This window comes from Paramacrobiotus metropolitanus, unplaced genomic scaffold (genome assembly GCF_019649055.1).
Source record: "Paramacrobiotus metropolitanus isolate TYO unplaced genomic scaffold, Prichtersi_v1.0 Parri_scaffold0000229, whole genome shotgun sequence".
In the NCBI taxonomy this organism is placed as follows: Eukaryota; Metazoa; Tardigrada; class Eutardigrada; order Parachela; family Macrobiotidae; genus Paramacrobiotus; species Paramacrobiotus metropolitanus.
In genome coordinates, this window is record NW_026570449.1 from 21324 (window position 1) to 36766 (window position 15443).

The 15443-nt window shown below is 40.3% G+C and overlaps 2 protein-coding genes across 8 annotated transcripts; one reads left to right on the forward strand and one right to left on the reverse strand.

Annotated features, from left to right (window-relative positions):
• Positions 1–18: 18 nt before the first annotated feature.
• LOC129601323 (cyclic nucleotide-gated cation channel alpha-3-like) lies at positions 19–7478 on the reverse strand. Of its 2 annotated transcripts, none has more exons than XM_055500108.1 (3): positions 4718–7478; positions 2655–3421; positions 19–820 (listed from the first exon to the last, which is right to left on the reverse strand). In XM_055500108.1, the coding sequence occupies exons 1-3, from the start codon at positions 4929–4931 to the stop codon at positions 188–190; spliced, it is 1614 nt and encodes a 537-aa protein (XP_055356083.1). In that variant the 5' UTR covers positions 4932–7478; the 3' UTR covers positions 19–187. The 2 variants fall into 2 exon arrangements, with proteins under 2 accessions (XP_055356083.1, XP_055356084.1); XM_055500109.1 differs by lacking the exon at positions 4718–7478 and adding an exon at positions 3764–4127.
• Positions 7479–10872: 3394 nt separating this feature from the next.
• Positions 10873–15339, forward strand: LOC129601319 (apoptotic protease-activating factor 1-like). 6 transcript variants are annotated; one of them, XM_055500100.1, is made up of 6 exons: positions 11143–11257; positions 11506–11569; positions 12235–13086; positions 13262–13667; positions 13974–14503; positions 14631–15339. In XM_055500100.1, exons 3-6 carry the CDS (start codon positions 12259–12261, stop codon positions 15054–15056), a joined length of 2190 nt encoding a protein of 729 aa, XP_055356075.1. In that variant the 5' UTR covers positions 11143–11257; positions 11506–11569; positions 12235–12258; the 3' UTR covers positions 15057–15339. The 6 variants fall into 6 exon arrangements, with proteins under 6 accessions (XP_055356073.1, XP_055356072.1, XP_055356075.1 ...); XM_055500099.1 differs by having other exon boundaries at positions 11182–11257; positions 11503–11569; XM_055500098.1 differs by lacking the exons at positions 11143–11257; positions 11506–11569 and adding an exon at positions 10873–11119.
• Positions 15340–15443: the final 104 nt, after the last annotated feature.

Genomic DNA, 15443 nt, shown 5'->3' on the forward strand with positions numbered 1-15443 from the left:
TTTAATATTTATTACACCATATTTTTCATCAAGTTTAACAAACGCTACGCAAATCAAAGCAACAACAAAATTCCCAAAAGGCTATTGATCAGGCATGTCTATTGATGTATCAACATGGAGAAAAGGCGCCACCGGCAAGGAAGATATACAAAGACATTGTGGTAGCTTATAAGTCAGTGCAAAAGGGCTAAACAGGAGTTTGAGCAAAGGCTAATTTGGCTTTTGTCCTTGTCGGATGTGGTCGCTCCCGGTTGGATGCCAGCGCCTCCAGAGCAGCCAGGCGTTTTTTGAGTTTGACCGTATCGGTTATAATTGTCTTGGTAAACGATTCAATCAAAAGGACCGTCTCTTGGGATAGATTCTGCAGTCTTTCGATTTTATAGCTCAAATCCGTGTCTTCATCGGCATTTGTATGTACCACTTCCGACAGCGTGCGATCTTTCAGTAGCTCTCTGCTTTTGGCGATCATCTTTTCCCGGGCTACAGGGAAACTCTCCAGAACCTCCTTAAAGTCTCCACTGGATAAACTGAAGAGTTCGGAGTAAGAAAAACTTTGGACGTTGGCAGTTCGACGATTCTCGTGTTTGGTGAAAATACTTAATAAGCTAATCTCTCCGAAAACGCTGCCCTGGGCCAGATTAGCGAAGACTTCGCCCTGCTCCGATACCACCTGTAACGTCCCACTGCGCACGATGTACATTTCTTTCCCAACGTCTCCTTTCCGGCAGATAAGATCACCAGGAGAAAACACTTGTAGCTCCAAGCGCATAATCAGTTCTTCCAAAAACTGAGGCTCACAGTCGACAAACAACTGCACTCTCTGCAATACAGGACATGGATATATGAAAATAACTGCTGGTGCGATCGTAGGTCAGTCTTGTGTTAGCAAACTCAATAATTAATCCTTTAATCGTTTTACATGTGCTTTACAGATACGTACGTGATTTACCGTATCAGCAGCATGCAAAAAATATGCAAAACTTTAGCCCTGAGCGCATGCATGTGCAAGTTTTTGAACCCACAACAATTGTTATGTAAAGGTTTTTTTGAAGGTTACACGTTGACGCAGCTTAATTAGCCCTAAGCTTCTTTGAACATACTTTAGAAAGGATTTTTCAAAGGTCACTCTCTAGATCTGAAAGCTTTGACACTGATTAAGGTAATGTTCCACCCACGGTAATTTGTTTCGGCATCTTCGATGTATTGATTTGCTGTACATTCAGTGTACTCAGTACACTCTACCGCTTAATTAATAATACCGACGTTTGCACTAGCCAGTAAGTACAAGTATGTATACTGTACATACAAAGTGGACATATTCAAAGATCGGGATCACGCTCGTGTAGGTACAGGTATTAATGCGCTTTCCAAAAAGAACTGAAATATTCCTGATTTCTATAAAATAAGCATTCACATTGCAACTTGGTACAGTAACAGTGCCGACATTTACGATTACATCTTCTGTGACAGACAACAGCGCTAAGCAATTCAAAGCAGCTGCATTACAATCGATTGAATTTTTAAAATAATCAAAAGGTATATCTGTAGAACTTCATATTGGTAATGTTTTAAAACTCGATTTAAAAAAAGCACGTTCTGAACAGTATGCCATGGTAAAACATTCTGATGGTTTACAGACCTACTACAACCAGCAGTGAAAACCAATTATCTGAACGTTGTTCTTAATGTTTCCGGGGGATGCCATGCAAATGCTGAAGAGCGATCGATGTGCAACTATCCCAAGCGCTTTATTATCCCAGTGGGAAAAAATTGTAAATGACAAGACAGCTATCCTTCCCAATCAGATTTCAATAATACGCTCATGATAAACTCTTACGCAAATGACAATTCCATTGGACGAAAATTTCACAAAGTTGACATTCAATTTCCGCTCTAGACTTAATTCGGATAATATGAAAGTGTACAGGACTACGTGCGCCATATTAAAAAGCAGTGAGCCATACATTTTGATTTTATAGTCCAGACAATTGATTTGTTACGAGTGATGCTGAAGTTATTGATGTCCTTCAAAGCATGGCGATTGTATATAATTTTCGATGGATATCTAATCACGGCGCTGCAAACGAACTGCCTATATATAATGCGTCTGCATGTATGCAAGTATGGGTGCGTTTTCTTTCTTATTTCGTCTGCAAATTCGCTGCCTATAATAATTCAAAATTGTCAAAAATTGTGATGGCATCAAAAGTCAACATTACGTGCTGCACGAGAAATGTCGAAGCCATCGTAATAGAGCGGATGCAGCACTATCCTCATTTCTGACAGATAATCATGCAAATTATATCGTCTGAATTAAATATGGAAAACACACAATCTAACCTGCATTAAGTATCGTTATCCATATTTAAAGAGTGTGCTGAAGGTCTTGACGCAGTCAGCTAATCAATCGATTTTTTATGGTGCCAAGCAGCAAAGGTTATTCAGCGATCGATGCCTTTAAGACAACGTAGAAATCGAATGTCTCAGAGGTGCGCGCGTTTTTACCGTTTTTCTATGCCGAAGAGAATTGATGCCTGAATTGAAGTATCGATCGCCAATATACAGAGAGCTATCGTACCAAATTCAAGAAAACCAGCACAATTTACAGAACCGTCAAAAAAGAAATAACTGATCCAGTGCATATAACTTGTTACCTGAAACGTGTCCATTTGTGCCGCTTTGGCAATGCTCCTCCGCAGCGGCACCGGTAAGATCTCCAGATCATTTTCGCTGTTCTGAAATTTTCTCTCTTCCCACATGAAGGTGGCCCATTTTAACACGCGGTCCTGCATCTCTTCATCAACATGTCGGAATGCCATGTATGTCTTAATTCCATCCAGTTGCTGACGAAAACGCGTTAGTTTGCGCCGATTGTTTCCGAATATGGAGGCCACGATAGCGATAATGGTACCAACCAGTATATGACCTTTGAGAGTGAAGTAGCAGCGGAACAACAATTCGATGACAAGTGAGGCTTTAGAATTATCCCCTTCGTCAGCCAGAATCACAGTAGCCCAGTGCAAACAACGCACGTACAAATTAACAAATTGTCCTTCGCTGGAATTACCGTAATTTTCGATCGTCCATCCGTCATACCCAAATCCAATGTACACATTAAGGGAGTAATACGCACAGCCGGTTAAATGAATTAGAACCAAAAGGTAGAAAAGAATCCGACCCAGTCGGAAGGCCATGGGAAAGGAAGAATGACTGGTCATACGTTCGATACATTCAAAGACGCGGTGAACTTTAAGGCAACGATTGAGCCGCCATGCCCAATTTCCTCCTTGACGAGTGTGGAAAAAATAAGCAAAGTCAGTTGGCACGATACTGACGACATCCAATACAAACACCACAGATTTCATATACAACTGTCGGGAGCGGTGGAGGTCTTGTTCAATGATCCCAGAATATGGGGTAACTGCAAAACAACCGAAATTGAGTAAAACGACAAACATAATCGCACGGCAGAAGAAGCACAATACATTAACATATGAAAATGCAACAATATCGGTAATCAACTGTAAAAATCATACGCGAAATATCTATGAAATAGTTCCGCCATTGAATATTGACCTGAAGGCTACAGGTAAAAACAATAGTCACTTTTTCCGAATGGCAACCTTATAATAAAATAACGAGACACCAATTTGGTGATTTGAAGACTCAACAAAAAGCAATAAAATGTCTATGAACTGACGTTAAATGTATTAATTATTCTGCATTACGATCATGTCTCACGCAGGATAATAATTTTACTTACTGTCATTTGTGTAGAAAACCTAAAATCGAAAATGGATATAAATCTGATTGGCTTATTATATTAATTTTTTCAAAAGAGAACTGAATAAAATCTATACTGGATAATGGCTACGTTGGTAAGGTTGAAGTACGCTTCCCGGATTAAAAAGCCTGGTACTTTAGTTTCACTGCTGGTTTTTACGTGTCAGAATGTTGGCTGTTTTCATTTAATCATAGCGCCTAGTTGCCGACCATTCCATGTGCTGTCAGCTGATTGGAAGTTAACGTAGAACGTACAGCAATGAATCTTCTGTTTCAAATTCAAATTAATCAACCTCGTTGTTAACTTAAATTATGATCAAATAAAAAAGAAATACTTCACGAAGGAGAAAATGCAGTTATGCATCGTATACTTTTGATGTGTCATACGCTTTGCAACTCCAAACAGAATCGTCGACATCTTAAACTTTTATTCTGACTCGTGCAATACAGCATTAGAAAATTCGTATAAGTACTTATTTTGTTTACTATTGTGAGTTTGTGTTTGTGTAATACCATAGCGAATTCAGTCCAACCGATTCTAGTAAACAAAAAATGGATCCGCGACTTAAGTAAGACTCATTAGCAATATAGGTCAACATATACACTTTACGGGAAATTGGCTTCCAGAATCGAATTAACGCTTTCTGATAACTGTACCATGGATTAAATCTAAGTAGCCTGTCCTTCCTATTGATTAACAAAGAACTATTCTGAAGAGTCCACAAGTATATAGAAAAACAATAAATGCCAACGTCGGCAAATCAGACGGCACTTGAACTACTCAAGCTGTGCTAGTGTCAGACCACAATCGAGTCGACACATTTTCCTGTCCATAACAGGACCCTCTAGTGCACCGCACATACCACATACACAATACGCCGAGTGCGTATGGCTTCTTTCGGAACCCAATTACCATACAGCTATTACGTCTTACTCATTAGAAAATGCACGCCGATATCCATTATGTAGAAAATATCACAGATAAAATCCGGAATCCACCACAATCCGTGCTGGACTTGTTCGAACGCCATCCGTAATGGTACGGTGTACCAGTTGTAGCAGACGCTGGACGATATTAACACCAACCAGGCAAAATAAACTGATCCAAAGGGATCCAAGTTCATCCATGGGGGCACAAAGCCCGCCATGTCATAAAGCGGTCACACAACCACATCGAAACAGCTTACAATTGTATGCCGATTCCCGTAGCATTAGTATTCTGGAAACGGTTGACGGCGCGTCCGCGTCCACTCGGTTACCATATAGTACAACTGATTGGGAATGCAGCCTTCATTATAATGTGGATAAACACAGCACACCGACTAGTTACAGCTGCTGCACGTAAGGAGGAAATGACCGTACATGCCATAAGGATAAAAGATTACACGGGCATTTTGTTGCCGTAAACCGGGCAAGACATTTACAAGGATGCGTCTCTCAACTGTCAGCCGATGAAGAGTTGGGCCTTGCGTGATCGAATCTATTGAGCGCATCGTCATGCACGGTATAAACCGGCTTTACGGGAGTATGTGTGTACAAGTTTATAGCCTATAGGAAAGCCTTCTCCTATTTTGTTCCCAATTGTGCTTGTAGGTTTCCGGTGCAACTACAGCTTGCTAATATTCGTTCTCCCTTAAAGGGCAAATGCTTTTTGTTTGACAGTGTGCCCAGTGCGATCTTCTTGGGCGGGATGAACATGCCAGTCGAAAATGAAAATGACGGCCGAAATTAAAATTCATGCCCACCCCGAGAATGCTGCCATTGGCTGGTAATTATCGTCGCGCTCGGAATTTCGTCGCGTTCGGAATTTCCGCTCTGGCAGACCGATTCTGAAGATTCCAAAAACTTCGATTTTTGGCATTTTCGTTTGGGGGGCTTGGGGCAGTGTAGGGCGGAATGACTGGCATGACCAAAATGCAGTCGCAATTGCCATCTCCTTTTAACGTCCAGCTACGTACTATATACGTATTTACTTATCCGCATTTATTTTCGTTCTTGCTTGTGTACTAGAAGTGTAGAACACGAATCCTATCCCGAAAGAAAGTTTACCGTTCAGCCGTGCTAGAGAAGCCATGCGTGTTGCTATTGAATTTCTTTTAAGAAAGTTTGTGTTATCCCAGGTTATAAGTACATAGTGCTGTAGACTTTTATAATCAGCAGGGAAATTCTGGAGGCAATTAGATGTTGATTTTAGACTACGTATGCGTAAGTCTGGTGTCTCCACTCTCCGGGTCAATTGATGAATTTCATATTTTCGTGTTATGAATAAAAGGGGACTCCCCGAAGCGGTTATCCGCGAATGCGATGAAAAGATTTGAATATCAAACATCAAAACAGCGCCTAGTATAAAAAAGACGTTGTTGAAATGCAGTGGAGACACTGCCTGGTTTGATCTTTCATTACTTTAACAAGCTACCAAGTTACACCAGCTCCTGCTAAGCCTCTAAATCATGATTTCCTGCAGACCGAATTTTATGGCTCTTGCCTGTTTCAGTACAATAATACAGTTTTTTTTATAATAATCAAGTAGATAAAACTAAAGCCAGAAAAGGCTAAACAAAAGTTACAACAACGACAAACGGTATCTGTCGGTATGTTTTCAAAAAACCACGAATAATACTGTTGTACTAGTACGAGTACTAGTACAATTCAGACAGCGGATAATTTTTTTACAGTCAAATCATGCTCATTTATGGCGTTGCAAATCGCACGGCTGTGTAAAGAAACTGACACGGCAGACCAAAATGAATTGAAAATGCCAATCGAGCACGGGGCGGAATTTGAATTTTCGTATCCTTTTGAATTTTGCCACGAGCGGCACTTTGTCATCGCACGCGGTCTAGTATAATTACGCTTTTGGACGGCGGATGGCGCACAGATAAGCACTGATGGTAGTTTAACAGATACTGCACTGATTTATTGTGGTTCTTTGTTGATGATAAATACCAATAAATCCTTGTTGAGCTGTCGGCACTGATATATTATCACAAGACAAAAATAATCCTACAAGTAGGGTAGTGAATGTACGGTGTACGCGCACTTTGATTTATAATGCACAGTAGGTCGGCTTCAGGCTATTGAATGATTATCCCCTCAAACCTTCACCGGACACTGCAGAATTCAGGCGATCCCACGCGGGCGTTAATTAGGTCCCACAATTTCGATCGTTCAACCGGAAAGGATCGGTCCATTCACAGGCACAACAACATCATGGTGGAAGGGTTCACCTACTTTCATTCATCGTAGCAAAACAATGCTAAAAGAAAACCACCCGAAAATATTGTCCGCTTTTATTTATACTGCGCTACATACGGTACTCATTCTCATGTATATTATGCTGTCAAAGTACCGACAACGAAAAGAGCAAAAATGACTATAATTGTGTAAATTATCCGTAAAATGCACATCGGCAAAACGCATTAGTGGATAAACTGTAATGGCACGCAGAACATTAATTACGAAGAGTTCGGGAAGTGCCCGTATCGCGGGCGGAACATTAGTAATGTCAACGATAATAATCATAGCAGCTGCAAGGTGGCTGAAAACGAACGCGTCGGAATGCGCGCAAATGTGGAATGCAAACCAACAGATACTGCGTTAACGGTGTTTGAGTAATTCATCGCATTCATATGGGATATTATCAAGTCCAAACAAATCATTCCTTAATGGACGATCGCGAAACAGTAACCCGATTTTAAGTTATGGCCAACGTAGCGGCGTATGGTTATACATACAGAAATCACAATGTGCCGCTCTGTCAGGCTAAAACAGAATTTAACAAATGGCAATAATCGATACCTGTTAGCCCATAACTATTTTATGTGATGGTTCATATATAGATGATAGACCTTTTTATGTAGGCGTTCCTAGTCCTCTACCCATCCAACTTTGAAGATACTTGCCATCGTTATGATGCTGAGCGTCATCACAATATAAAAACCCAAAACAGTTTTAACTACAGAGAAAAGCTGGTGCGCTCACTTGACGGCTTGAAAGTTTTTCACACACATTTTTTGCAATTTTAAGTATAAAATTAGTATACGTATATAGGACTTGTAGTCTAGAATCTATGCCAACAAGGCGAAGATGCTCTCCTATTACGCAGCTCACCAACCGCATTCGTGAAACTCTTCCTGGTCTACGGGGTAAACTGCAGAAACAACTATTAGCCATGGAAAAAGATGTGGCCGATTATAAAAATTACCGTCCAGATGATCCTGGTCGTAAAACCAAAGCGATGATGCAATACGTTTGCGATTAGCAATTTGGACTGATTTCAAAATGCGGTGTATTAATTGCTCCTACCATATTTTTTAGCAGTTCTTAGAATAAAAATAATACGTCTTCAAAATTATCATCCATATTGTACTGTGGAGTGTGGAGTATTACTATTACTTACTTAAATGTATATCACGACCCGTAATCACCTACAGCTGCTCATTTCGATTTAAATTCGAGTTCCAGACAGTAAACAGTGTGCCGGTTAACACTTAAGGAGAATTTGTACTATGGTCGCAAGATAGAAAACGAGATTTTCGAAATTCTACAGTTGTAATAAGAAGGGTTACATCTATCACTGGGCGGAAGTTTAGTAAAATTACGGTGAAAAGAAAAAAGTTATTCAAGTTTTTTTCGTTGCCGACCAGGAGCGATTTGGCGGGCTGGCGTATCTTTCTACACTACTGCCACCTGTGGTCAAAATCAGTGAAAGAAAGATTGCTTCAAGAAGCGCTTCTTTCATTCTGAAAGATGCCTTGTGGGTGTTATATACCATGCCAGTTAGCAAGTGTAGTAGGAGCAGACAAGGCTCATGTTTACACAGTGAGGACGCATAGAGCATGACAAAGGCGCTAGACAATGGAAAGATATAGCGCTGTCCCGTGAGTGCACCTGAAAGAGTGGCCAAAGTCCACTCTTCGGTGTGCACACAATCTAGTGTGGCGGCACTGCATGCGCAGAATCGGTAAGACCAAAGGAAAGCGCAGTACAAAGAAGGTTCTTCGTCCCATCCTGAACAATTTTCGAAAAACAACTTCTAAAATCAATAACAATTCGCAAAGGTTTCAGAAAATTTCTAACTTTGATCAGACTTCAGAAAAATCATTTTCAAAAAGAATTGTGAAGCGTTTTCGTGGAAAATGTTTATGTACTCTTTAACAAATAAAAAAAAGTAACTTTGGGTGTAAAAAAGTTTGTTTTTTGCAGCACCGGATGGGTTTCTTTGAAAAATCGCTCCACAATACTTCAGTCATTCCATCGGAGCACATTGTTGTGCTTGAATGAAAAATTTAAAAAATCTGCTTGAATTGTTATTGCGTCCGCAAAATAACGACTTTAAATCAGTAACTTTTACACTTTAAAATACCCAAACCGAGTTCAAACTTCTAACTTATGTAGTGAAAATATAGCGTTTGGTGAAATGCATAGTTAGCATGCAGCACAAGGACACGCATTTCGCCAGCGAGAACAGTGAAAAGAGGTCGAAATCGGTAGAATCTCTACTTAACAGTATGGTCTGGTTATTTTCACTACTTATTTATTTGTAGTAGTTATTAGTTATTTTGTCTGGTTACTTTGATTGGTTTTTTCTGAGCCGGTGACTGTAAAGTTTTTTGCGAATGCTTTAAGCATGCTTTTTAGGCGTTGTGATTATCTCGTAGCATCGCATATTTCGGCATGGTGTCCTTATTTGTCAGTATATTGCTGAGTCAATTCTGATGATTTTTGGGATGAAATTAAATTAGAATAAGTAGCTGTTATCGCTGTAAATTTTGATGGACATGTTTTCTCGTGGCGTCGGTACTGAATGTCCCCAAGAGTAGCCATCGACTGGTGTAGTTTCACTATTCATATTTTGTATTTTTGGCAGGGAATTTCACACTGAAAACAGTTCTTGGCTTTCTGTTCGTCAATTTTAATGTCGAAGATGCTTAGACTTAGGCCTTAGAGTATTCTTTAAGTACTGCGCTCTTTATACACATTTTCTCTGTAATTTTATTTGGAAATTAAAAACAATTTTGTTTTATACTGATTCCAAAAAATTACAATGAGAAGTGAGGTTTCGATTAGGTCAATTTACAACTGTTAGGTGGGCTGTGGGCAGTATAAATTGAGTTTGCAACTCGTAGGCGTAAATCGCCCTCTGTGTGTTCCTGTATTCCGGTAAATCCGAAGTCTCGCGGAAAGACACTGCCGGTTGGAAAAACATTCCGTACTTACCTTTGCGTGCTAGTATTTTGTGGTTACTATTGTTGTACATGTACTACTGTTTACATACAATAATTATACTGGAACATTTAATAGCTTCGCTGCATGCCGTTTGAATTGAGGAATGGGATAAGATGGCGTATGTATTTAAATACACTTGGTTTTAACTAACAAAAAGGACATTGTATTATCGTACGTACTGTGCCCAGTTTTAATTTTCCTTGTTGTTTTTTCAATTCTAAAGTAGCATTGTTGGTAGAATACCGAATCCGTTCAGTGTTGTACACTGTTTATGATGCTCAGCGCGCACAATAATGCATAATTATAATTACTGGAGCTTTTCAGTGACCTTAATACTAGTAGCAGGACCTACTGTATACAGTAGGTCCTGCTAGTAGGCATAAGCAGTGCTGCGCAGGGCGCACTACTTTTTGGAATACTGGAACATTTGCAGTTTTGACTAAGATGACTGATGTCGAATCTTGCTTTATCCTTCGACTGAAAGCCAAAAACCAACGATATTTGTGGTAATGATAATTAATTTCGATTTGCTCAAATATTGCGTATTTCGGCCCGAATTGCGACCTGCTTCTTGTGTTATTAAATCAATCGGCAGTATCTGTACTCGTATGCCCTTATTTAAATTTTTGTAACAGCGTTATTAAAGTGTTAAAAAATGCAGTTAAATGCGAGTTACGATAATCAGAGCAACAGGTGTGTAATAGTCATAAGAACGCCGCCCTCTCTTTCTCTCTTTCGGTTTTCACTCCGTCTCCTTACTGGTGCACGATAGATGATGTCATCCATAGTTCAACCTATGCTACAACCGTATGAGTCACCTTCCATTGTTTACATGCTGCCATTGGTTTTGGGATTCTGCATTCTAATTGTAAAGCCTTTTTGTCAAGTTATTGTCAGTTCATGGGTCTTCAAAGCCTGAAAGGAATTTCAGTACTTATTTCAGCACCAGCGTATCCTGCTTTTAGAAGTTATGCATCATAATGCATGTGTTTTCAATTTATTCTCTTAGATAGTAGGTGTTTTGCAGCTTGTGTGATAGTTATCGGACATTCAGAGCGAGGATAAACCCGGATAATGGATTTCGTGTCGGGAATGTGCTATTGTCAAGGTGGGTATATACCCATTATGCTATTGTGATATAGTCTTCATATAGATATAGCATCGTCGTAATCCATTTTGCTGCTGCGACCGTTACGGTTCCCTCAGTTTCCCTGGGAGAAGTCTGATCATGGCATGCGTCGGAAAGGTTCGCTAAAATATTGGTATTTATATAATATACCGTAAGCGCATTATTTTGATACTCTGAAAAGTAACGCGATTACAAGTGCGTAAAGGTAACAACTAACAACATACGTGAGTCGTGAAGCTATGGATCCTTCATATTGTTTCTGAACTGTTCTTATCACTTCTTATCATTGACTCGATAAATGACTGCAGAGCATGTTACTGGTGGTTATAATTATTAGAAAAATTAATGTTTTTTCTCCGTAGTAGACCTTGCTTGTTGAAAATTAGAGCGCTCGGAGGATAGCGAACCTTGTGCATAACTACGTTGAAGGTACGCTGGTGACATTATAATTATCACCAGTTATTAATTATCGGATCATGATTTGAAATTTGAAATTGCATCATCTTTGTTTTCTGAACTCTTCATGATTTGATGATACGACAAGTAGGACGTACAACTGTAACATACACTGCTTATGAGCTTATGTATCCAGAAGTTATCCTTACCAGTTAGTGGCTGACTGGTGAGTACTGTGTACCTAACCTGCCAAGTACTGTATTATAACTACTTACATAATTTATTATGATTTATGGTAGACAGCATTTCGTTGTGTATATAAGGTTTTCTTTTGTTTGTTTTGGCTCGTTGTGCTAAATTATTTGCGTATTATGATCTGTTAATCATGTGGACTCCTGGAAAGTTCCAGAAATACATTATCAAAAAGTCTGATAAGTCTACTTTGTACGTACTCGCAGCAGCATACGAAGCGGTTGTATAGAACTTCATCAGCGTAGTGCTTATCGCCTCCTAGTCGACCATACATTTTGCGTTTAACGATTAATTCACACACCCTGTTACCGCAATATAGATCAGTTAAATTCCAGAATCCATTCAATTAGTTCATTAATTCCTTTTGTCAGGTTTTGTTAAGTTATTTTACGAACTTTCACAAGTTAGTATTCCTCGGCTTGGTGCACTTTACTGTTGATTTGCAGAACAGAGAAAATTTGCGGCTGAGAATGCCGCCCAAACCTGGAGAACATGGAAAAACACCTTTTCGATTCCTGCTCATATCCGAAGTGAGAAATCGCATCGAACAGCAGCTGAACGTCACTGACATACTTCCCAGCTTGTGCGCATGTGGTTTGGTGAGCGATGACTTACGGAAAGAACTCCGCGCCATCACAGGTGTCAACGCCAACATGGACCGATTAAATATGCTCCTCAATCATATTGTTTCCGCTTCCGGTCCTCAGACCTTAGAGAAATTCCAGCTGTGCCTCCTTAATTCTGGCTATCGACATACGCACGAAATCATTCAATCGCAACTGGAGAAGATGCGCTCTAAAATAGATGTTACGCGGACCATCGCGCTGAAAGTTGGACTCGTCCCTGCAGAACCGGAAATCTACGTCTTACGGGAGGATTACGTTCATCGGATCAAAGACGAGATTATCAAAGCGTCGGAAAGGGCACGTGATTCACATGGAACACACTGGGTAGTTATTCACGGAATGCCGGGAAACGGGAAGTCCTATTTAGCAGCTGCGGCCTTGCGCGCGCCGGACATGAGTACATTGTGTTTCAGCAGTGGTGTTTTTTGGCTGGATATTGGGAAGCCTGGAAAGGATAAATTGAGCATTAAATTGGGCATATTGCTGCAGATGTCGGAATCTGTTGGCAACGATTCTCCATCAACTGTTTTAACGCCAGCTCCTGGCGACATTGATCTGACCATTCAACGTTTGGCATCAAATTTCGCGCAACGATATCCGAACGCAGCCATTGTATTGGATGATGTTTGGGATGAGAGTGTTTTGAAGATTTTTGAAAAAATATCCTGCAAGGTAGATACCGTTTGTTTCATAGCTTTTGGATTGGCTGGCAGACGGTGGCAGATTAATTTAACTAAATTTAGTTATTTACTTGTTATGCTTTGCGTATATGCCTAATGCTGTACGCCTATCTGAAACTTCTTCTTATGACTATCAGAACAAATTACGATTTCATTGGGGTTTGCAGGTGATTATTGTAACTTCTCGGCGTGCCGACATCGCTGTAGGAGTTAGCGCTCCTGTGGCAAAAATCCTGGTCAGTTCGGGATTCAGTGAAAATGAATCGCAGCAGTATTTCGCCAAGGTTTTGGGCAAAACTGTGGACGATTTGCCCGACGAAACGCGGCTGATTCATCAGCATAGTCGAGGCGCACCTCTGACAGTTTCTCTGATCGGAGGCATGGTACGAGATGATCCCCAGCGTTTGAAACGGTTTTTGACTACATTAACGGAGAAGCCGTACAACGTTTTGGAGATGCAGAACAACAACCCGTATCAGCATAAAACAATTCAGGATACAATTGCTTTGAGTGTTGAAAACTTGAAGGACGACTTGAGGGAAAAATTATTCGATTTTGCCGTATTCGATGATGGTAAGGTTAAGATTACGATTTCGAGGTTGCTCGTGTAGTGGTTTGAGTGTTTGTGCAGTGCATTTAAAACGCACTGATTGTTCGATGGACGGACGCGTTATAGTTCGTAGTGCACTGAATTGTACATATAAGCAATTAAAAGCTAATATAGATATCACAGTTTCAGTAACTTGCTCGTCGTAAGATTTCAATGTACGGTAAGTTTGTAAACATGGTTAATTTTAGAGTTGTGTTTTATATTCCCGGATATATTTTCAGAAAATTATATTTTGCTTCTGGATGACCGTTATGTATTTTTGTTTGTAGATGTTGCTGTACCGGTTGATGTGTTTCACGTGCTGTGGTCAACGCAGACGACGGATGATGCGGATGATGTAATGGCTGACTTTGTCAATGCTTCTTTGTGCTCCAAAGAATATTGTACCGTTCGCGAGTGCAATGTCTATCGTTTCCACGATCTGATCCTGAATTACATTCGGAAGAATATTCCGGTGGACAACGTTTCTGTGCTGACTGACAAGGAAGAAAAGTCGGCTCGGGAAAGGATGCTGCAAGCAAAACATCGCAAATTGTATTTGAAATATTGTGAAAAATGTGCTGGGAAACTGGCAAATTTAGAAAACGATTACTACTTCCACAATTTTGTCGGTTATCATATGAGCCAAGGAAAACTGATGTCAGACATGGAGAAAGTTTATCGCGACATGTCCTTTCTGGATAGACGTCTCCAGTTTGTCGGCCCTGAAGTAGTTCTTGTTGACACCACTTTGCTTCGCAGACAGCACCCCTATCTTGAGCCGATTCTTACAAACATTGAAAAGACCCTGAAAGAAAAGGTATGTGCTCCTGAGGGAGTCATATTGTTCGTTTCTTCAGTATCTGGTTAATTTATGTATTGCCTAATCAAGTATTGGGATCGATGTTATCAGATTATACCTAAATTCAATGGATTTTATATTGCAGTATTCTGTAAAATCTCCGGATTTGAGTACGAACAGTAAAAGCTCAAACCGTCAAAGCTGGCTAGTTACGGATCCGGATTTTTTGGTTTCGAATTCTCGCCGTGGTTCAGAAGTCAGTATTTCAAGTCTGGCTTCTCCCTGCTTGAGTGCCAACGGAGAGAACTTCCGTGGGCGCGCTGCTTCTGGCAAGAAGGAAAGTGTGCGAAAGGTCTCTTCAAACGATCCTCCCACTTCTCGTCGCGGAATGCGCCGCAATAGCATCTCCGAGCCTGCGCAGCTGGTTTCGCCTGCAGACAGCGGCAACGAGCATGTCTTTTCCAATTCCAGCTCGAATACCACCTCTCCCAGCCCCGCCCTCGATGCGCGTGTGCCCAGCAAACTGAATTTCGAGCGGGATCTGCGACGTGATCATTTTGAAGATTACTAGGGCGTTAATTGTCCTATCATACGATGTTTATTACTCTGATATGACTTTTGTGATCTAGTGCGGTTCAGTTACGTCGTTTGCTCATAAAAGTGGCTTTCGGCAAGTTTGCTTGTTAACACGGGATTTATTTGTTGATCCACAAGTTTGAAGTAATTTTTTACATTTGTTTTCTATTAATTTTATGAACGTTTTTATACGTGTCTATGCTGAATGTATAGAAATTAGTGGGTTAACATGTTGGAAAAGGTGTTTAAAAAAATTGTAAATAAAAGGCCGAAGAAAATCCTTTCCGGTTCACATGCAGTTGCGGTTACTGTAGATATAAATAGCAAATGACCAGAAGTACGTGCGTGTGTTTGTTCACTTTCAAGTTCCAGTTAATTAAAC

Coding starts and splice junctions, on each gene's coding strand:
- LOC129601323 (XM_055500108.1), bottom strand. CDS start 4,931: ATGGCGGGCTTTGTGCCCCCATGGATGAACTTGGATCCCTTTGGATCA. Junction 3,422..4,717: donor CGGCGTGCATTTTCTAATGA/GTAAGACGTAAT, acceptor GTTGTTTTGCAG/TTACCCCATATTCTGGGATC. Junction 821..2,654: donor CACAAATGGACACGTTTCAG/GTAACAAGTTAT, acceptor CCTGTATTGCAG/AGAGTGCAGTTGTTTGTCGA.
- LOC129601319 (XM_055500097.1), top strand. Junction 13,087..13,261: donor TTGAAAAAATATCCTGCAAG/GTAGATACCGTT, acceptor TGGGGTTTGCAG/GTGATTATTGTAACTTCTCG. Junction 13,668..13,973: donor TTTTGCCGTATTCGATGATG/GTAAGGTTAAGA, acceptor TTTTGTTTGTAG/ATGTTGCTGTACCGGTTGAT.